The 24152-nt window shown below is 37.3% G+C and overlaps 1 protein-coding gene across 2 annotated transcripts; it reads left to right on the top strand.

Moving 5' to 3' along the window:
• Nucleotides 1–694: 694 nt before the first annotated feature.
• Nucleotides 695–12827, top strand: LOC121637917. Of its 2 annotated transcripts, XM_041982261.1 has the most exons (4): nucleotides 695–773; nucleotides 7202–9520; nucleotides 11086–11159; nucleotides 12233–12827. In XM_041982261.1, exons 2-4 carry the CDS (start codon nucleotides 7267–7269, stop codon nucleotides 12326–12328), a joined length of 2424 nt encoding a protein of 807 aa, XP_041838195.1. In that variant the 5' UTR covers nucleotides 695–773; nucleotides 7202–7266; the 3' UTR covers nucleotides 12329–12827. The 2 variants fall into 2 exon arrangements, with proteins under 2 accessions (XP_041838195.1, XP_041838196.1); XM_041982262.1 differs by lacking the exon at nucleotides 695–773 and having other exon boundaries at nucleotides 7178–9520.
• Nucleotides 12828–24152: the final 11325 nt, after the last annotated feature.

Genomic DNA, 24152 nt, shown 5'->3' with positions numbered 1-24152 from the left:
CAGGTACGTCCATTTCAAATGTCATGGTTCACATATTTCCATGCCAGCTTTTAACAAGGCATGGTTATTTAGACAATGCATCAAGCAGAGGGTAGGGCAGAGTTCAGGGTTCACCTGCACGTTTCGACGGCAGTTTCAGACAACAGCGAGCATGGTGATCGTGGAGGAGACCATCATAATGTCCATGATAATGTCTGTGGTGCCATTAAGCACATTGTGGTTTCTAGTGACTCCATTTGCTGCATCGGGGATGCATCTGCAAGAGCCCTTCAAATGGATCCACGTGTAAAGAACACAGATGGAAGTCTTTGTATCTGTCTTTAGCGTATAGCATGAAAGAATTTTTAGACGGTTGCTGATTGAATTAACTAAAAGTGAATATTTTAATTATTTCTCAGTGGGATATATTAGTCATTTTAAAAGATAATTGCAAATTTACTTATACTGTATTATCACATCAACCCTGAATTTCTTAGCTAGGTTGTTTCATTCACTTGGTAAAGATTTGTTGCCCACTAATTGGATTAGTAGCACATATTCCAATCATCATAAGCCTCCAGCACACGTGTTAGTGCATGTACACATGCTTTGTCTTGTTAGTTTTAATAGTGCACGTTGTGTATTAGTGTGGGTAAAGGGAGGAGATACAGGCAGTGAGAGAACAGCGCTTTGAGCAAACCGTTTCCTTTTGTGCTCATGACCTGAAGCAAGTATGTATTCCCAGACTTTTCTGTCAGTCTTTTGGAGGAGGCTTGAAAGCATTTTGTCAAGAGGTATGTGCATCAGAATCTTCTAGCACTCTGCTATGATTTTAGTTGAATTGTAAATTGCTGTACGCATAGATTCTGGTCATAATTGTGTAAAAAATCACCTCCGGTGGAAATAACTTTATGACAAGAACAGATAAAATTAAAGTTATGAGCAGCTTTGTGTGTGTGTGATGTTTTGCTAAACTGTAAAAAAAAGCTATGCAAGCAGCAACTAAATAGCAACAGTATTTATTTAAATCTATTTGCATTTATGTCAAATGCACAAATATATGTAACATCCATTTGACGCTGCTGAGCCCAAAAAAGTGGGTGAATTAACTGGTACAGTCTGCCACAGATATCATTTTAATTATATGACTTTGCTGTTGTTTTAATAAAATGAATTTCTATGCAGATAAGCTTATTTAATTATGTTAAAATTGAAAAATCTCTTGCAACTGCTAATGAAAGATTTAGGGAACCTTTATTTTTTGCTTCTGCCAACTCTGTAAAAATGATAAAACAAACCAGCATGACATACTAGATTTATAAGGCCCTTTGTTTCTGGAAGCAAATGTGCAAAAGGGAAATATTTCATTAGTGTAATCATTCTCGGAGTGGCCAGATTACATCACCATGCCTCCACATAAATGAAGGGTTTGTTTCTACTACTGTAGCCCTGAAAGATTAGTATCATAATCATTTCAGCTTGTTTTAATCGGGATTTTTCAATAGAATTAGCTGGTGATGAAATTTTAACGCAGAGATTTTTAGCAGAGATTAAACCTTCCCACCAGGATGAAATGCTCCTTTTCATGCTCAGTCTCACAATCAAACTTGTATAACCTGTACAACATGTATAACTCTGAGAAAGTACGTCCTGTTAAGTGTATTTTCATGAGGACACAGTTTAAGTCACATCTTTAAGTATGAATAAACTGAGTTAATGAGCAGAGATTGTTTCTGGGTTCAGATTCAGTAATAACAGTGTGGAAGCGCCAACAACCCAAACCCCTCTTGTGCCTCATGAGGCTGAAATCAGCCTGAAAGCTTTTTAAAATGGGCATTGAATGTAGCATTCTGAGCACACACTAATAAGTAGTTTGTGTAAGCGGTGCAGTATACAGGATAAAAACGGTCACCCTGTGAATGGATGACAGGAATTAGTGTGGGTAGTGTTGAAATTATATTTTAGGACAAGAAACCAATCTTAAAATGAAGGTAGTGTGTTCTGCATGCCATTTTGGATGGTAAAGTGCACAAATGCTGGACACACTTTGGACACAACATGCAGCCGGTGAGTCTCACATTGATGCGCTGTGGACCTACTCACACTCTTATTATTACTGCAACAGTGTTTCCCTATCCTCCTTTTATGCCCCGCTGATGGTCTTTATAATCTCCAAATGAATAGAAGTATTTTATTTGTCCATTCGTCCCATTTCATCAAAGACTAGTCAGCCCCAAAGCTGTGATCTATATTTTCCTTAATGATCAGTCGCTCTGTTGGAGTCCAGCCTGGTCAGAGTGGTTTGGCAAGGATGCAAATGGGAGTTTGACAGGATTCAGGTAGAGAGGTAGTGTGCGTGTGTGTGTGTGTGTGTGTGTGTGTGTGTGTGTGTGTGTGTGTGTGTGTGTGTGTGTGTGTGTGTGTGTGTGTGTGTGTAAGAGAAGTTGTTGGAAGGGCAAGAATATTGATACAGGGTAGGCCTTCAAAAGAAAAAGTTGTGTAAAAGAATGGGAGCCAGACTCCCCTGTGATGAGTGTACTTGCATGCAATCCTATTATTATTTCATATTCTTTGTGTGTGTGTGTGTGTGTGTGTGTGTGTGTGTGTGTGTGTGTGTGTGTTATACTGAGCCACTTCCCAGCCTGTAAGATGATTAAAGAAAGGTGTGCTCAGCAGAAAACTTTATATGATGCATGTGAAGTGAAGTAGCAACCACTTTAAAGCGTAAGCCTAGCTACAACATACACTCTGCCTCTGCCGTTAAAATGAAACAACAGCATTGCTTTATGGGCGCTCACTGGATTTTTTATGTTATAATCCATTATTGTTATTTCAGCAAACACATAGGTGGATGAAAAAAATATATGTCATCATGAGATTGCTTTTAAATGGCATGCCAGCTCAAGAGTATCCGGATGTCCCGTCTGTTTTACAATGTGGGGCTGAAGAGGAACCAAAGGCAGGACTCTTTAAAGCCTGGCTGAGAAAAAATTGACAGAAAATTTTAATATTTTTAGTCTTTATTTAAACCTTTATTAAAATACAAAAGAAATTATTAAACAAAAATAATTTGAATATATTTACCATTTATTACTCAATGATGTCAGAATTATTGTAGTACAAAAGATGTCCACCAGGGGCAGAAGACAAGTATGTGATTGTATAGTGCAGGGTTTTAAGCAAAGTTTGTACCATAAAGTTATGCAATAGGTCTCAGACACTGCATGTATCAAATATGAGAAGAACTGCCTCCATCCATACTTCAATTATCTATACTGCTTCACCCATTAAGGGTTGCAGGGAAGCTGGAGCTTAATCCAGCATTTAGCAGGTGAGAGGCAGGGTACACCCTGGACAGGTCACCCTCGGCACTGTCTTTAAGGCTTAATTCTTTACCAAAGACAATCGGCTTTGTTCACCAACCAAGTTTGCTCTAAAGTCCTTCTAACAAACATTTTATGAAGATTGTAGCATTCACAAAAATATCTGATCCCACGAACACTCGGCACATACTCAGGAACATTTGAGTGCATTTGAGTTTTTGGTTAGATTTTTTAAATAACTTTACATAATTAACAAAGAATTTCGAGATTCAAAAAAATAAATAGCAATATATTGCAGATCGTGTCCTAACATTATAATTCCTCTTAAGAAAAAAAAAAATAAAAAATATATATATATATATATATATATATATATACATACATTTCATTCATACGTTCAAGAGTCACAGTCACAGTCAAGATAGCATTTAATTTTTCGGCTTGTCTTCCTAAAACCATTGGTGCAGTAGACTGCACACACAGCAACAAGACTCTCACCCCATAAACGTCCAAGTCACTTGCAACTCCCAGACCACACAATGTGGTCTTTGATCATTAAAATTTACCACAACATTGTTTTGTTTTGTTTTTTTTATAATTATTAGTTTAATGAGGAAATCAAGGAGATGGCCTAGTCGCCTGGTTAATAACACCACTGACCTATTCATTTCATCAGATGCACCACTCACTTCATTGGTGCACTGCTTAAATGGATAATACAGCAGGTGGTAATTTGCTTTGTAAACTATAGAAGGTAGAACATGTAAGGAGAGATGACTATTTTCCCCTTTAGCTACGACACCACGAGGCTGTTCGTCCTGACGCGCTCATGGGACCAGGCTGCAGGCTGCTGTCCAAGTTCAGGAGTGATTTATTTTACCCATTTGTACATAAAGCTGCTGCTATGATTTGAAGCTTACTGTGGGATAATTTACAACCATATGTATCACTTTAAAAAGGAGGATAAACAGGTTTCAGTGCAAGTCTTTATTATATTGTTTTTCTCATTCATTCTTTTGGCAGTATGTTTGTTATGTTTCCTCATCTCTCACCGCTGTCTACATCCGTTTGCATGCAGCCTGTCAGTCTAGATACAAACAATACGAGCAATTTGGTGGTCTATGAACATGTTCATGTATCTGACGGAGGGTTTTAATAAAAAATATCTTTTGAAGAAATTTTAGAAGATTCGTAAGAAGATATTGGTGAATGAGGCCCAATGTTTGGGCAGATAGAGCAGAAAGCTGTGAATGTACAAAGAGACATCCAAAACCCAAGACTGATCAAGATAGAGGCAGACCCTAAGGAAAAAATGGTGGAAGAACAGGTGAGAGGTGATCAGCAACAGAAAGTATGTGTGATGTCTCCATGTCTCACTCCATAAATTATACCAAACATGTCTAATGAAAAAATGGAGTTATTGCATGAGAATATGTACTTCTTTAGTTTTGCATGTCCAACTTATACAACTCTTCTTGTACTTTTTGTCAAAACTCTGACGACTTAATGCCTTTTCTTTTAATCCTATAAGCCGTGACTGTATTACACTCCACTCTGGTATCTTAACTCTAAAAGTTGGGGAAAAAAAAATCGTTTTACCCCAAGGTTTGCTGTTGTGCATTGCCTGTAGACCAAAATAAAGTGTGCCACGAGCCACAGCCCCCTCTACCTCTGCTCCCCGTACCCCACTCACATCTTCTGCGAGCAAAGTGCAAACACACTGACCCAAAAAAAAATAATCCCCATTTTGCCGAGTAAGGAAGTTACTAACTTATGATGTTGAGCTAGCGAAGACTCAAATTGTAGCTCCTTTAGCGTTTGTATAAATACGGTAATATTGGATCATGGTCATGTTCAGGTGAACATTTTGGTCCTGTTGTTGTTATTGTATATTGATTGTATCTGTTCTTAATTGACCTAATTTGTTTGTGGGCGGGGTTACACACCGGTGTTCAATAAACAGTATTGCTCATCACCAGTCTTCGAGGTGTGTGCAAGCAGGCCAAAGGTAACATGACCATGTTGCGTTTTTCTTCCAAGATATACCGGCATTTCCAGCTCTTAAACAATGGCTGTGTCAACAGGTCCACTCTGCCATTTTGCTTCAAAAACGACTAGCTGCCATCACTCACTAGCTATAGCCTTTTATAGAGAGGGAGGGCTGAGGACTCTGAGAGGGAGGATGAACTCAAGTCAACTTTATTTATAAGAACGTTTAAAATTATCATATGTTGACCAAAGTGCCTTACAACTAAGAGTGATTAAACTCCAAATAAAAATTTGGAGGCCTAAATAATAAAACAGATACAAAAGAAATAAAAAAATTATAAAAACACACCTCGAAACAAATAATCAGCAAAAAAAAAAAAAAAAAAAAAAAATGCCAAAGCTCAGTTTGATTTAAAAGAAAAAGTAAAAATAAGTCTTTAAACAAGATTTTAAAATGTCCACAGTTGGTGAGATCTTATTATGAATGGGGAGGCTGTTCCACAATGTGGGGACGACAACAAGAAAAGCTCTGTCCCCTCCTAATTTCAGCCTGGACCTCAGGACAACATGAAGTGAAGGTTAGCAGACCTCAGAAATAGCGGAAGTGTGTGGTGTTAAAGGACTAGCGAGATATGAAGGGGCCAGCCCGATTAAAGACTTAAAAACAAATAATAGAATCTTAAACTCAACTCAGAAACTTACAGGTACATGAAGGTGCAGCTGGACCTGCTGGTAAACACAGAGAGGCAGTGTGACGTCATGCTTTACTCCAGATGAAATTACACCTCTAGTTCTTCACATAGCGATTATTTAAAATTCCTTTAAACTGGAAATGATGAATTTCCACTTATTGCACATTTAAGCAAATGGCATGTTATATCAACAGCATAAAATTACTCATTCAAAGCTAAAAAATATGTATAAATGATGCACAATGAAGTCACATGCGCTATTATGCGTTGTACCATGAGATCATGTTAAAAATCGTGGCAAATGATCTTCCCCTCTGAAATAAGCACCACCTGCACTTGAGTTAGTTGTTAGTTAGTTGCATCAGTGGAATCAACATGCATGCAACATGAACTTGCACAAATCATTTACTTGGATCAAAATCATAAAACAAACAAACAAACAAACAAAAAAAAGGCCAAAGATGAAAAATTATTAAATGTCTTCAGGAAAACTGATTAAATGACAACAATTTCTTCTGGATTAATTTATTGGCTTCTCCTAAAGGTTAATTGGTAACTCTACTTTTGCAGAGAATAATTAAATTTTACATTTACTTTGTAAAATAAAACTTCTAGTTGTACGTTTTAAGCTTTAAAGTTTTAATAAATATGAGGTGTTATTTTATCAGCATGTGACGTACAGATTCTCCACGTCTCTGGAACTTTGACAACTAATTAAGAAGCTTCTACATCCTGAAATATCTGCTTGTTTATTATTTCTCCAGTAACCTATTAAAATATTCAATGGAATTATAACATGCTGACATATTAATTCAAACAGAACATATTTTTATCAGAAAATTATTGCGTTCTCTGATGTCTTAAACTGGAGCAGAAGCTGACATTGAAAGTTCACTAAAACAAAACAGAAGAAAATTGTACTTTGAAAATTGCAAGCTGTTTCGGCAAGAGTGTATTAGGTTTAAAATTTAAAATAACATTTTTTTTAAAAAATGTGTCTGCTTAGCATGGACTAAGTGAGACATGAAACAAAAACAAAGCACTTAACATTTCAGCTCTGCCCCACGATAAATGTCACAGTGAATGCAGATGATTCATTTAGTGGTACGAGCGAGTCATTTGGCGTGCAGTGAAATAATAGTGTACATGAAATAACTGACAATGTTTTGTTGTTAAACTCAACCACTCTGGCATTCTCCTCTCTGTGCTTTCACTAAGGCTGACTGGCAGGAGGCCAACCAACCTGATTGCTCCAACGCTTTTACATCAGCAGGCTTGACACCATGGCAACAAACCCCATGACCTGGCAGGATCAGGGCACTGTTACCCTATTAAACAGGCTGCAGGATGAGGACACCAAAACCATAAACCATTGGTCCTCTCTGCGAGACAATAAAGCACCTAAGGCAATGCCTGAGGATGACTTTGACATCTTGGAGTTTGGAGCTGATGTCCAAGCACCACAGGACAATTACACCTCCACAGCAATCATATTGGAAAATCAGGAATCACCAGATATTAGTCAGGGTATCCCAAAAGAGATACAAGGCATTGTAATGGAATCAGAAGAAGTTTCCAAGTTTGGAAAGTTGCCTGGTCAAGAGGAACCTGAAGAGCCAGTGGATCTTTATCAGGATGCTTTTCCATCTCCACCTTCCACTGATGCCTTATCAACAGGAGAATACTGTGAGAAAGAAGTCTTGTCCAGCCTAGAAGGTGAGATCACAGAATGGATCAGTGATGCTGAGGTGATCTCAGAGTCTTCAGAAGACTTGATCTCTTTTAATACCCAGAAGAGTCAAGTTGATCAGCAGGTAGCTACAATATTAGAAGATACTCTAACAGCAGAAGGAAGTGTTGACTCTACCTCTGATAGTAACAACTTAAATTATGTAAACACTGCAAACTCCCCTCCTTTTGCTGATAAAAGTGAGGAAGAAGATGTGGGCAATGATGCAATATCTTATCCGCAGCCAGGGAATACATCTGATATGAGCTGCAAGGCTCCATCATCTGCCTCTAAGGAGCTTTGCTCAGCCCTGCATGCATTTCCCTCGGCCAGACATGAGGAGGAGCTGTTGCTACAAAGTCAACATGACCTCAACCCGAGGAGAATACACCAGGAAGCTGAGCAACAGGTGTTGAGCCAGGGATCTCCACCTGTGTCGACCGTTGCCATGGAGCTGACCGGTCAGGGTGGAGCAACCTCTCAAGGCTGTGGTTGTGTAGCAGCTGTAAGAGGAAGGTGCAGTAGGGTGGGGGAGAGGACAGAGGGAATAAAAGAACAAACAGGTAGAGAAGAAGGGCAGAAACAGAGCGGACTTGAAAAGATCCAGCCAGACAGGCTGCCACACAGTAGAGGACTGCTTGGATATTCACCAACAGAAGGGATTAAAACAGAAAAATCTAGCTCTGGTAAATCTCTTAAACAAAGCCGGTATTCCAGGATGGAAAGTGACATGTTTGATGATAGTCAGAGTGACAGCGGAGTATCAGCAGACTTCTCCCCATACAGCACATTGGAGAGTAACACCACCACCATCTTTACAAGTTCTCTGGGAACTGTCTCTACAGAGACTCCCATTGAGAGGGAGATCCGACGGACTATCGAGCGGGAACACAGCCTGAGAAGATCCAGAGGGCTTCCGAACCCAGCGACCTCTCCAGAGTATGTAGATGTTCCTTTAAGAAAAACTGTTCTTTCCCAGTCGCTAAATTCTAAGTCTGGGTGGTCTCAAGATAAAGACAGGGACTTTGCAGGCAAGAAGATGCAGCATGAGATCCACAAAGAGACTCGGAGGGAACAGGATCTGGTCAAAATTGGAAGAATTCCAGGTTTTTATGACAAAGGTACAGTCCGCCAAATAAAAGAGAGGAAACAGATTTTTGAGACCTTTCAGACACCTGAGGACTCAAATTTTTTTAACTCTGTCAAAAGTAAGACCACATCCTGGTTCTCCCATAATAGTGATGTTTCATCTTTAGAGAATCAGGAGGATGTAACATCAACAGCATCGACCCTAGGGGACTCATCTGTGGAGAGAAGACGCAGCATAGACCTGCTGGACTTCACTCAGAGCCCCAAGCCTACCAGAGGAAGTTTAACTGAGTCTACTTTCTGCCGACCAAGCCTGTCTGAGAAAACATGTCAACAGATCATCATCATTGAGAATAAACTGAGCGTTCCAGCTCAGAAGCGCTCCCCTGCTGAAGCAGAGACAGGAGATGTTACTGCTGTTGTTTCTGGAAATCTATACATGGCAGGAAAGCATGAGAAGGAGGAGGAGGAAGCATCCAAGGAGAATCCCTTTTTCAAGCTGCGCACCTCAACTAATTTAGAGAAGGTGAAGCAGGATATCCTGGAGGCCCAAGAGAGGGAGAAGGAGCTTCACACACAGCGGCTCAGCCTGTACGGAGGAAGAGGGCGGCCTATCAGCTTGGAAGGAAATAGTTCAATATTATTGTCTTCAAAGGAAGGACTGACAGTTCCTGATATACCTGAGTCATCATCCAAGGGTGGAAGTAGACCCACATCAGGTTGGTGTAACACTATGTGGCATGTGTGTGAGTTGTTAACCAATTCTGCTGGTGCCCACAAATTCCCACAAAGAGTGTGTTTTTTGAGGGTGTGTGTGGGTGTGTGTGCCATTTTTATATCTGTGGTGAGATGATGAAAATCCCCTTAAACTTCCGCAGCAACTACATTATTTATTTTTTCTTATTGTCTCACAGTCGATGGCTAGCTGTTATGTACAATCATTTTGCACCAGGGACCACAAAAGAAAAAAAAATAAGTATCTACAAAAACAAAAAAAGGAGATGAATCTGTGGTCAAATATCTGTATCAGCAGGAAAAAAAGTTTGTTGGTATAAAAGAGTCGATTTTCTTTAGTTGAAATTCATCATAAAAACATAAATACAGCTTGTTTTTCTTGTTGTGGTACAGAATAAAATTAAGAGATTTTATATTTCAGTGTTGTTTTATAAACATGTTGTACTTAATTTAATTTTTTACTTCTGTATTACAGTTTTTGCAGTGATATTTCTAATAGTTAATGGAGAGCTAACTGACTAGCAGTTAGCCCTCCAGCAATACAAAATCTGACAGATTTTCTACATTCTAGACCATATACCTGCTCATTCCGGTGCAGAGTATACCACACAAGCTCACTCCTAGGGATAATTTAAGGTGACCAGTTTACCTAACATGCATGTCTTTGGACTGTGGGAGGAAGCTGGAGTACCTAGCCATATAACAATCAAAACACTATAACTATGTACATATTTAAAATTACAAGATTATGTTCTAGCTTATTCTTCCAAATGGATTCTATAGGGATCACAAACATTTAGTCACCACTGTAATACTGAATGAACAAAAGGGCCTCTGATAAATGATTTTATGAGTTTGCCAAAGAGATTAAACTGTTGGAGTTGTTCAAACAGATGGCAGCATTTTAAGCTAGATGCCTAAAGGTGATAAATAAACTAGGCAAAAAGTCATGAAATTGAAATGCAAAGGAGACAAAAAGCCAAAGAATTAAGCTGCCTTTTTCTTTTTATTTCTTATGGGTGTTAATTGGGATCTATTTTAAATCAGTTCAAATCCAATGGCATAACTGAGCATTCAAAAAGAGCTGGGAACAGTATGTTTAAATATTAGCTATTAAATAAAGGGGTTCCATTGTGGCTTTTGTGAAGGTATAAGAATGAATGAAACAATGAAAACATCATCAGTCATCACTGATTTGATAATGGGTGGCAGAAACTGACCAGGGTGTGCTTATACAGCCTGTGTATGACCATGACTCATAGCTGCAAAATGATCCAGTGCTTATTGCTTGACATAAATTAGGTTGTATAACCATTTTTCTTTATATGCATGCTGCTTTTCTTCCTTGTTCACCACAGTTTTGTTCAATCACTCAAATTTCCTACTCAATTCCCTCTGCAATCCTTTCCATCTCATTTCTCTTCTGTTTCATTCTTGATTTAATCCAAGGACTACTCATTACCTGCTTTAATAGACAGCACGACAAGAGCACCTTTGCACCTTTGTTTCACTTGTTAATCTTTCCATTAATAGCTTCTTTTCCTTGCAGGACGGCAGTCAGTCAACAAGTTGTATGTATGGCCCCCTGTCCAAGGTGAAGTGGCCGAGATTAACCAGCCGGAGGTATATTATCATATAAAGGTTTATTACTGCTTGTTTCAGTTTTTGAAGTTTTTTTCTCCTCTGTGAATTAACACAACAACAGCCATCTTTTCTGATCACTGCAGCACAGGACATGGAAATATAGGCAAATTATCTCCTAGAGTCTCCCTCGAATGCAACTAAGAGCTTATAAAGCTTAGAAATGTTACATTGAGGGGTTAAAGAAGTATCTTACATTATAAATATGAATATTTGTTTAATTGCCCATTGAACCTTGGTAACGTCTAATGGGAAAAAGCTGTTGAGGGGACGTAAGTATTTCTTTTGGGCCAGATATGGCCCACAGATATCTGATAACACACTGAACACACAGTAAGGCGCTTATCTTTTTAGATAAGAGAAGAAGGCAAACACCCCTGAGACTGAAACAGAGAAAGGAGTCTGTAGAATGGGTTTTTATGTGTGCGTGTGTGTGTGTGTGTGTGTGTGTGTGTGTGTGTGTGTGTGTGTGTGTGTGTGTGTGTAGGCAGGAGTTTCTGTGTGTATGTGTGGATTGTAGAAAAAATGGAAAGTCGGTTGTCAAACTCACTGATATTTGTTACCTGCCTCGTGGGTCCTGCATCTCATTGAGTGCAGAGTATCTCTGATTACCGCTGAGTTCTGCTCTGTGGTTTCAGCTATTTAATTCAGTTTGAGTTTTCAGCCGTGTGGTTCGGTTTGACATTAGCATTAGCAGCATTTTCCCTCGCTCTCGCTCTCCTCTCTGCCTCATGTGACTCACTCTGTCTCAGCTTTATGCACAGACCTGTGTGTCCTAATTAGAGTTCAGGAATAGATGAAAGATTGCAGGAAAATCTGGCTCCACTTGTTGACGTAGTCATATCGAACATGGCCTTGGATCACACTTGCATTAACTTCTCTTTAACTTACAAAGCTAATGATCTTCCAAAGAAATGTCCTCTAGAGAGAGAAGATTTTTACATTTTCACCCCTTTTTTTCTTTATCTGACTGCTGCCAGAGGTGTTGATCTCTCTAGTTTTTTACCATGCAATCGTCATTTACTCCTGCTGTCCTTTATTCACTTTTTACTCAGGTTCTCCAAAGTCCCCGGACCCCCAGACAGAGGACTTCTCTGGTGCAGCGCTGGGAGTCAGGCCTTATCAATGGCTACAGCCTGGAAGATGACTGAGAAGGAGGGAAGGTTTTGAAGTGAAAGGCTGAAATGAAAGCAAGAAGATCAAAGTATGGAAAGAGGGAACAGCAGTGAAAATGAGGGATGCAAGATAAAGCGATGTCCGAAAGAGGTCAGGGATTGAGGCTAGAAAGAGGGACAGGAGGATTAGGAGCAAGAACAAGTGACTGGTGGTGGACTGAAAAATAAGAGAGAGGGAAGAGTCAGGCAGAAAGTAAGAACTGGGCTTGCTTCTGTTGCTGAAAACCCTGAGATAACTAAATGTTGAAAAAAAATCAGTAATACTCAATATACTCAATGATTATAATACAACATTTAGAAAAGAAAAAAAAACAACAAAAGAAAGGAAGACAAACCCCAAATGGTTTTCTAAAAACACAGTTGTTTAAACATTAACTTAATGATCTTCTGGATTTGATGAAAATAATAATTATGTACTAATTTCAGTGTATTACTAATTATGTTAATTCCCATTTCATTAATAAAAAAGAACATGATGTATAATTTCTACTGCTCTTCTTTAGAAGAGTTTGCATACATAGTGTTGGTTTATTGTTGAAACCAAATAAAAAATAAATAAATTAATAAATTAAAAACATGGAAAGTTACTACTTGTTTTACATCAATTATGTGCTGATCACAGTAATATTTTAAACTGTATGCAGTTCTCCAAGATGGTTCTAGAAATATTTACTTTTAAAGGAACACAAAGGTATTCAACACTTAAAATTGTTACATTTAAGTTGGAGACCCTATTTTCCTTCTTTTTTCTTTAACACTGGTTAATATGGAGGTGTACATCTTCTTTCACTTCCTCACTTCCTTACATCGCTTTTTGTTTAGGTTTAGGCATCAGATTGGCTGTTTAATGTTTAGGCAAAACACCTCCCTGGTTCAGGGTTAGGCACTGAACATAGTTGTGTAAGTTAATTAACCTACTTGGTTAAGTTTAGGAAAGGTTTGTGGTATTGTTTAAGAGACCCCAGAGAAGCTAGGCCTGATCTCTGTGGACTAAAGCTCCCCTCCATCATAATTTGTGATGCCAAGGGGGTTGTGACAAAACAGTAAAAGTCTGTGTGACCCAACTGGAGTAAGATTAGGTTGAACAGGTCACTTATTCAAGTAGTTGTGAGCATTATTGTGGAAAAACTTTGAGCCAGAACCATTGCCTTCAAAGAGTTTAATAATTCCAGATTATGGACCCTTTAAAGGGTATTATACCACTTATTTAATGATCACACTAAGAAAAAAATGACATTACTGTAATAGTTTTATGCATTTTTTAAGATAATGTCACAGTTAATGTCACAATTAACTCCCCTACCACCTGACTTCTATATGAAACAACTGCAGTCATACCATAAGATTTTGATCCAATGGAAATGTTGTTTTTAACTCCTGTAAAATTGGGAGATCTTTAGGTGCAAACTGACATCCAGCTCATTGAACAATTTTGCCCAACGAGACTCAAAGCCAATAACATCACGTATTGCTAATAAACTGTAAACATTGTCATATCATAAGTCCATATAGGACAAAGTTCTTGGAGTCTTTGTGTTATAGTCAACATCCAAAAGCACTGCAAGACTATAGTTTGAGCTAGGCTATAAAGATATTTATTTATTTATTTATTTATTTATTTATTTATTTATTTATTTATTTATTTATTTATTTAAGTCAATATGTCCGCAGCAACCTGAAGTCAACAATTAACCTGGATCAAATTAAGATCAATAACAGGAAGGTTTAGTGGAACTACTTATATTTAGGTATCTGTTATTAGAAACAAGTTGACTCCCTGCACAGAGTAAGTTTTTGCTCAGACAATGGCTTTAACGCCGCTAATGAAAACAGTACAAGTGGCTAAGGCTTGTTTTTTTGTTGGTTTTTTTGCCTGCTGTTCTACATAATTTATGATGCATGCAGTCAGAATAGACCATAACACTGAGTTACTGTGTATTTATGTCCATACAGTCTAATGCAATCTAATACAACAGCAATAAATTCAATCATTTTACTGACCCTGTCAGAGGTTTGACCAGCATCACAGCAATGATTTACCACAGGGTCACAGTATTTGATTATAATGCTGATGGCTTTCCAATAAACTGGAAAGACCCAGTGATCCAATTTAAATCACCTGATGAATCCAAGAAAGTACTTCTTATTGATTCCTTTGATTTTACACACTTTGTAACTGAAAACTAGATTAAAAGGCAGTAAAACATTATCATTAAGAAGGTAAAATAAATGGATTTTGAAGCTGAATGGTACCATGTTACACCAACCTAAAGCTTAAACAACAGAAGCCCGATCATGAAACTTTACACCTTTTCTCTTTGTGTCATTTTTGTTGCAGTAATGGTTCATGTATTGTGTTTTGGCAACGCAACTTGACACACAAAATCACAGCTGATTTCTATCTTCTTCTTTACTTTTTCCTTTTAACCTGATTGAGTATTTGACTCGAGTAATTTGTCAACAGAACAACACTTAGTTAAATTTCAGGGATGTAAAGTTGAGGTTGATAATAATCATCATCAGAGCTGATACTGACCCCATGTTGTGTTTAGTGCAACTTAAAAGGACTGAACCTCTGAAAAGACGTCTGTTTTATGTTCTGTTGCCTTTGGGTCTTACAGTGAATGATCAAAATGAAATGTATCACCATGGGTAGAGGTTTGGAAGATTTACAGGAAAACCTGACAGGTCTTTCTTTGCTTCTTTATGTGAGTAGATAAGATCACGTCTTAATGACCTTTCACCCTCTTATGAATAATTAATCACTACTTTCTGACTGGATGTAGCCCTGTAATAGTGCCAGTACAATAATACTGTGAAGCCACAGCAACTTACCTTACTGAACAGTATCTCTTGATAACCTGTTGGCCAGCCTCACTGGCACATTACCAAAGGCTTTGGTACTGAACTTCAGAGGAAAACTCAACACGAGTCAAGCGTGAAAGAAAACTTTTTCATGTTCACTTCCAAGCTGGCTTAAGCAAACTATTCATTCCACATTATCTCTCACTTTGGTATCTGATCTGGAAGCTGTTTTGGCCCAGCGATAAATGTGTTGTACCTGTCTATCACTTGCACAGGCCCAGACTCATTTCCATGATATTTCATTATCATTATTATCTCAGTCTTCCAAAGTCCTGCTGGCATGAAGTGATTGTGCAACATTTTGTGAGACAGCCTGTGTTTAAAGGCCTAGCCACTGCTTATTAGATGCATCAATGTCAAAAACACAGAAGTACAACACTGCCATGACGAAATGAACATATTTACACACATTTACATACACACACACACACACACACATATATATATATATATATATATATATATATATATATATATATATATATATACGATTCAAATGTGTATAAATGCATTTATATAACATTAATGTATTTGTAGGAATTGATTAGTTATAGAAAAATTAAAAAATTAAGCGATATTTGTAAAATAATTATTGTGTTTCTAATTTGCAATTACATCTACCAGACTACCAAAAGCGATCTCTACAAGGACTGTCAAAGAATGAAAGAACAGGGTATAATGTGTGCCAATCAGCTGCACAATACACACAGCCACTGTAATATGGATTTGATGCCATACACACACACCTTCCATTTCCAGGTTATTTTCATTGTGTGTCAGTGTGTGTGTGTGTGTGTGTGTGTGTGTGTGCTATCAAAAGACAATAAAAGAGATTATTCTTTTGATTTCCTCACATGTGGACCTTTTTCTATATATCAGTGCTTAGTGTGTGGGTGTGTTTTGTTGCTTTGATGTCTTTAGAAGGGGATAAAATTGCAAATCTGAGTCATACAGAATCAGCCTAAACCCTCCTGATTTCCTGCAGTCTGTGTTTTCTTTGTACAGAGGGAAGGAGTGGACCTATTTACCGCTCATTCACTGCCATTCCATCTTTGCATGAAATGGTATTTATTTATGACCATAATTAAAGATATTTAAATCAGTTTCTCTCACTTTCTTCTCATTCATTATTTAATATTTAAAAACATTTAAACAAAAATATGGGTGTGGAGCTGATTGGTGCCCAATTGTTCATTCCCTTTCAGAAGAGTTTCATTGTACTCCAGCAAAACACAACTCCTCCCTCAAACACTCCAACAAACCATAGCAACCATCGCAACCATAGCAACCAAAGCCACTCGTCCGCTTAAACGTAAGGATCAACACAAGTTATTTTCACAGAGAATTTCTACAGATGACAAATGACAATGATCCAAAATTAAAAATGTAATATTTCAGGCACATGTTAATAATGATATTCTTTTATGTTCTTATATTTGTTATCTCATTGGGCTGTTTTACTCACTGTCTAGTAGTCTGAATCAAGCCCAAAGCCTTGTTTCAGTAAGGCAGAATTTTATTTCTGGAGTTCTGGTTAGCGTTCAAATAAAGGTGTAAATCAATATGAAGTTATAAGCAGAGTTGGTCTTGAACTGGTGGTGGTTAAGAACAGAGTTCGGCTGTGAAAAAGAAACATAGCAAAGTCCTGATGTAGTACAGCCCTGCAAGCTCCTTTTTGATTATCATGTCAACCCATTTTAAACCACTTGTACTCCATTTCAGATTTGTCTCAAACAGGGGGAGATAACCTGAAATTTCTCACTCAGATGTCTTAGATATTTTGGTGCTTGTGATTCAGATTGCCATGGCTTCAGATCCATAGCTACCCAGGCACGCTGCAGCCACCTCACACCATCAATCCTACAGGAAGAGTATAATTTAGGTTTGGAAATGCTGTTGCTGTGTTTTAATAAATGACAATACCTCACAGTATCATGAGCATAGCATACAGGTTTTACTATTTTCACAGAATTTTCATGTTTTAATTTAGATGAAGAATAAAACGTGTGTTCTGGGTGTAAGGATTCACTAATACAAATTTTAACATTAAGTAATACTGTAATACTAAAATACAATTACAAGCACACAGATCTACAATTGAAAGCATTGTATGGCCATCTGTGTTGCTTTTGAGATAAAAAACAAAGGTAAATACCGACAACACTACACAGTTTACAATGCACCATCAAATTTAAAAGCCTGAAATGTAAAAAGAAAAACAAACTGATTTTCTAAGCAGGGAAAGTGGACTAAAGTCTGGTTGTTCATGAGGTCTGCAGATCATTAATAAACTACTGACATCTAGTGGTCCACTTGAAGATTAAAAACCATCTTAAAAGCTGGGCACCCTCTGTCCTGCAACAAATTACTTCTATCTTTGATGAGCTAAATTACCTGTTAAAGAGAAAACAAACTACTTCATGTTGCTCTAAACACTTTTTTTTTTTTTTTTTGGTATGAGCTGTTTTTATCTTGGAATTGTGTTTATATTTTTTAATCCCTTTGCATAGTCCTCACCCACTTCTCCTTATTTTATCTGAGAAAGCTGATTCATCATCTGTTTTTTCTGAATATGTATGAGCCTCCATTTCTCAAATTTCTAACATAACAGCATCCACACACACCAGTTCCCCCACTCTCTACTTAATCCCTCTCTGGACAGAACTTCCCCTCATTTTGCCCTTTACAACAGTAATATAGCAAGTCTCCTGAATAGAAGGATATAAATAATTCATTTCATGAAAGTGATTTTTTTCATTCATTTATTTATTTTATTGTTACCGTGAAACAATTTCTATGAAAGAAATCTCAAATACTTATGAGATGAGTCCCTGCATGTAAAAAGTGTAATCACTGAAGACGTTTTCATCACAACTGTGCATCGCCAGCAAAGTCAAATGAAATTACATTTATAACAAAAGATTTTCAATCTAAAAGTGTGTTTGAAAGTGATGGTTTCTGTGACACGGTACATACATTAGAACCAAGGTAAACATACACACAATTATAGAAATAACTTGCATTTTATGAAAGAAAATGAATACCATGAAGAAATATTAAGAACTGTATCAGAGATATTGTCCCTGAATCATAATGTACCCCATCCAGATAAATTGGATCCCCTTGTATATGAGTTCCTCTTCATGTTTACAGTTTTTGGATGCCAGAGATAACTCAGAATTTCCTGTTTGGAATATTTAAAGATTTATGACATTAGGACATTTATGCTCACATTCTGTGATTTTTGCCAGAAAAACTAATAGTTAGTAATTCACCTTTACTTTTCCTCTGCAGATGATTTAAAATTTTGACTGATCCACTGCAAGACACATTAACAGTTGGCAAACAAAAGGTCTGAAGTGGAGCAGAAGAAAGAGCTTCATGTTTGCCATCATCTGTTTAAAATCATCAAGCGAAGCTACCCAGCCTAAATCTACATCTTTGCCCTGCCTTACGCCATTGATTAAGTAATTGCATCAAATCAAAGTCAAATCAAATTAAATGAAGTCCAAATTTGGCTGCAAACTGTGTAGTGTGTTGATGAAAATCCATTAGCCTCACTATCATTTTCAGTCTCGGCATGCTCTCTTTCAACACAGCATGTGGTAAAATTATCACAAATATCCACGTTGCAAACATAATTTATAATCAGACTGATTCATAATTTACGGTATCACATATGTGCATGCTGAAGCACACAGGATGAAGCGGTGTTGGTGCAAAAAAAGACATAAACATTTTGAAGTCACACTGTTGAGTCTTCTTATTATTTTCCCTCTCATTCAAACAGATTTGCCTAATCCTGTTTTCTGCAGCTGAATATCTCTACTCTTCATGCATGTGCATGCTTGTGATGACACAAGAAGTCTGTGACTCGTATTATCAGGACATATCAAGCACGCTTTTCAACCTTTTGCACCACTCCAAATATTTTCACATTCCATCTGTGTTTGCAGGGAATTAACACACTGGCTGTGTGTGTACCGACTAACAGCTCTGTGCTGCTGTGGAGATCAGTAAATGTAGTAACAGTACAGCCTTCCTCTGCCTGTTAACAGGTGGGAGGTGAAGCTTAGTAAAAGTAATTTTGACTTCCTTATTTGCTTTGGGCTTCCTTTCAGAACTTGAGGATGATTTGGCTTTGCTTTTTTCAGGACTTTTGGCTTCATGAATGTCAAGATCACAATGTTCTGCTGAAGAGGCCTCCTACTTTTTCACTATTTAAAATACCAGTTTGATAAATAGCAGTATCTCTGTAGTAAAGTCCTTTTTTTAAATGAAAGTTGTGAATGAACAGTGCCCTCTGCAAAGTAGTTAACCAAACTACAGAAGGTTTTAGTGTTTTATAGTTTTCTTCATCATAATATACAGACCTGGATCAATATCTTGTAGCAACTAGTTTCCAGAAACATTTCAGGGGGCCCTTATTTTTCCTGTCAAGATACCACAACAGGTAGACAAAATTTTACCTCTGATTGGGTTTTTATCACACATTTTCTCTTCAAATCTTACTTTATTGTTTGTATATGTACTTATTGTAGACATAAAAGTTACAGATATCAGATCTAACATGTGTCAGAATAAATTAATATGCTTTACTAGGCTCACCTTCACCAGTTACCTTAACAGGTTAATCATGCTAGTACCACACTGGACTCCCTTTTGCCTACAAAACTGCTTTAATTCTTCCTGGCATGGATTCAACAAGGTGTTTGAAACATTGCTCAAAAATTTTGGTCCATATTGACATGACAACATCACACAGTTTCTGCAGATTCATTGGCTGCACATCTTCTGTTCCACCACATCCCAAAGCTGCTGTGTTGGATTGAGATCTGGTGACAGTGGAGGCCACTGGAGTCCAGTGAACTCATCAGACCAGGCTACATTTTTCCAAACTTCTGTTATCTAATTTTAGTGAGTCTGTGCTACTGTAGCCCATCTGTTTCAAGGTGTAAAATGTTTTGTGTTTAGAGTATATTCTGCTCATTTTCTAGCCATTTGAGTAATCCATTGTCTTGCTGGCATCTTCAAACAGTTTGCCCATTTTCCTCTGACCTCTGACATCAACGAGATCCGACTGGTGTGTGAAAATCTCACTAAATACTCAGACCAACAACCATGTTCAAAGTCACTTAAACCCCATTTCTTCCTCTTTCTGATGCTCAGTTTGAACGTCAGCAAGTCATCAGTCATATGATTGGCTGCTTAGATAAACAACTGAACAGGTGTATTGTTACGGCCCCCAGCCTGCCAGCCTGAGGCCGTAATATTGGGAACAGCTGTGCCTCGTCAGTCGCCGGCAGGAGCTGCCGCCTCGGCTCCGCCCTCCTCCACCGGGATTGGTCGACCAGCATTCCGGACTCGCCCGAAGGACCGTTCGGCTGGGAGGCCTCGCCCATAAATGGCTCATTCCAGCTTCAGTCGTGGCAGCTGTGAGCATTGAGCACAGTCTTGCCAGTTTGGGAACTCTTTGTGACATAGTGGACTTGTGAGAGCTTTCTGTGACAGTGATTTAAGTTTGGTTTGAAGAAAAGACGTTTGTGTTTGAGTTACATTATTAGAGCGATTTTGGCTAACTGTTTTTGGTTTGGTTTTTCCCTCAACAGGAGGAGGAATTTGTGTTTGTTCAGCGATTGTTTTGTTTCTTTATTGATTTGTTTGATAGTCCCAGTACGTTAATTGTCTGGTGGACCCTTTTTTTTTGTAGATATAATTGTTAAAGCACCTACCGTGGACACTTTTTGTTATATTTGGTTATAGCCGGAGGCAGTATTTGTGTTTATATTTTGATAATTGTTTTGTACAATAAATCTTTGATATTGTTTGATTTGACTCCGGCCCGGTTTGTTATCGACCTTACACCCTAGATTACCGAGGTCATAACATGTATAAAGTGGCCAATGAGTGTATTTTACAGATTTTGGTGCCTATATTCTTTATTTCTTTTGCAATGTGGTGTATTACCTACTGGAAGCACATTTTTGTTATTTCAATTATAATGTATTAATAATTCTCTATGTAACTGCAAGTCTTACATCAAGCAAAATCAATCAACACCAGAGGAAGCAAAAGCACACGTCATCAGAGACGTAGGTGAACTGGACAGATATGAAGCATGATTTGAGGAGGAAAGCTCTGCATCTATATGGAAATAGCACAAAATAATGGACACTGATACAACACTTAAATTATCATAACTGAACATTTACCAGATTACGAGTAATTGAACTTGGAAACCTAGTTACACTGATCATAAATCACAGGACTTAAAATTATATGTCTGAAAATCACTTTTACAGCAGTAACCGTAGCGAATACATATACTATACTGAAGACCAATTCATGAAAAGAAATATGAACACTGATGATGTAATATCAGTTGTACACTTCAACAGTAGGAGCCTGAATTTAAACCTCTAAAAAATCAAATACTGTCTATGACAGATGGGTAATAAACTGACAATAACAACAGTTTCAGAAACCTGGTTGAATGAGGAACAAATGGACATGGTGCAGATTACAGGATATTACAGCTATTTCATAAATAGACCAGCAACAAAGGGAGGGGGAGTTGCCTTATTTATAAACAAAAAGATACCAAAGTCATTCAATCTGCAATATGTCATTTGTGATGGACAATGTCATGGAATGTGCTACAGCAGAAATAGATACGGGTAATTCAAAAATGTTGTAATCAGTTGTATTTATAGCAAACCTGGTTCTTGCATCAACTCCTTTAAGGAGAGGTTATCCGAATTAACTAACAACACTGGCAATATGAAACAGGTTTTCATTTGTGGTGATTTTAAAATTGTGTTGTTAAATCCACAAGAATGCCATGTATAGTCAGTGTCTTTATCCCACAATTACATGTCCAAGCAGCATAACAACTCACAGTGCCACGTTTATCAACAGTATATTTACCAATGTCATTGGCAGGAACATAGAAAGTGGACTAATTATGAGTGATACTAGTGATCATCCTCTGGTGTTTGCCAAGACCAAGAAAAGCAACAGAATCTCTAAAATAACGAGACAAATGACACATATAGCCATTGGCAATCTTAAAGATGAATTAAGGAAGCAGGATTGGAATAGTGTTTATGTTAGGCAGCGCTAATGAAGACTGTTACCTTTGTATAAATAAAATGTCCATTTGTAGAAATGATAGTTAAACAAAGATATGTACAGAAGCCTTGGTAACCAAAGGAATACTTAATGCATGTAAGAGGAAAAAAATACTATAAAAAGAATTTCTACAGAAAAGAACTGTGGAAACTGAACAAAAAGTATAAGAAATACAGGAATAAATTAACTAGATAAACTAGTAAAAGTATAAGTATTAAAGAAACCATACTGATTAAGGGAACAGATGAAGAGGACATTATTTAAACTGTCACGAAACTCAAAAGTAAAAAAATCCATTAAACGTGTTGGATTTCATATGTACTTGGTTAAAGGTATAATTGAATACATTGTCAAACTTTTCACACACATCTGTCCCAGATAACTTTCCCAGAAAATGAAATTAGCTAAAGTTATACCCATTTATAAAACAGGTGACAAACAGATACTATCTTATTATAGGCCCATGTCATTGTTACCACAGCTGTCAAACAAATATTCCTCACTAGAATGGAGAACTTCATTACAAAACACAACTGTGATCATCAATATGGATTTAGAACCAATGGGACAATTCCACATGCACTTGTAGACTTTACAGAGAAGATAACCTCAGCTAATGAAAAGAAAGAATGTGCAATAGGGGTATTTCTAGATTTAAAAAAAGCTTTCGACACTAGACCATGAACTATTACTAAGAAAATTACAAAAATATGTAATTAGGGGGATAGCATATAATTGGATTAGTAGTCATTTACAGGACAGGAAATAGTATGTACAACTACAAGCAGTAAAGTCTGAAATACAGGAGGTCACCTGTGGAGTCCCCCAGGGATCAGTGTTGGGCCCTTTTCTGTTTATTATGTATATTATAATTAAATAAATCATGTAAAAACATGAAACCCATATTTTTTGCTGATGACGCAAATGTATTTTGTAGTAGAATACAATGGAAAGGGAACTCTCAATATTGAAAAGACAATGAATTTACACTGAATTTAAATAAAACTAAATATTTAATGTTTGGAAATCGTCATATCAAGTCAAACAAGAAAATGAAAAAAGACAGCTATCAAGTTTCTTGGAGTAATAACCGATGACGTGTTGTATTGGAAACCTAGCAGAGCTCTTAGATCCAAAGACTCTGGTCAACTAGTCCAGACCAGAGTCCAGACTAAACATGGAGAAGCAGCATTTAGCTGTTATTCTGCAAACAAGTGGAACAAACTGCCAGTGGAGATTAAACTTTCACCAGATGTAGACATTTTTAAATCCAGGTTAAAAACATTTCTTTTCTCATGTGCCTATGCATGAAATCTGTATGTTAACTTTTAACTTACCTTTCTTTTAATTATTTTAATATATTTTATGATTTTATTGTGATTATTTGTTGCTGCCTTTTACTAGTTCTTATTATCTGTAATGCTTTTACTGTTTCATGTAAAGCACTTTGAATTGTTCTGTACATGTTCTGTACGTATACAAATAAACTGCCTTGCCTTTATGTATGTGGAGTTTAACTGCGAAATTCATTACAGATGGAGGCGAAGATTTTTCAGTTAAGAAAAAAAAAGAACTTATGAAAACAGAATATTCAGAGTGTTTAAACTTTATGAATGGCGGCCTCCTATGTAGACTGTAAATGAGAATCTGAAAGCTGATTTTTTTTTTTATTATTATTATTATTTATTTATTTATTTTTTATTATTATTAAGTGTTGTCAAGTAAATGGCCAGCAGACCATCTATTTGTGTGTCATGTTTTTTAAAAAGGGGGTAGGTATTATAAGTTTTTCTTCTTCCTGCCC

Source organism: Melanotaenia boesemani, chromosome 4, assembly GCF_017639745.1.
Source record: "Melanotaenia boesemani isolate fMelBoe1 chromosome 4, fMelBoe1.pri, whole genome shotgun sequence".
Classification (NCBI taxonomy): Eukaryota; Metazoa; Chordata; class Actinopteri; order Atheriniformes; family Melanotaeniidae; genus Melanotaenia; species Melanotaenia boesemani.
Note: the sequence above shows the minus strand (reverse complement) of the source record. Positions and strands in the feature narration are given on the sequence as shown.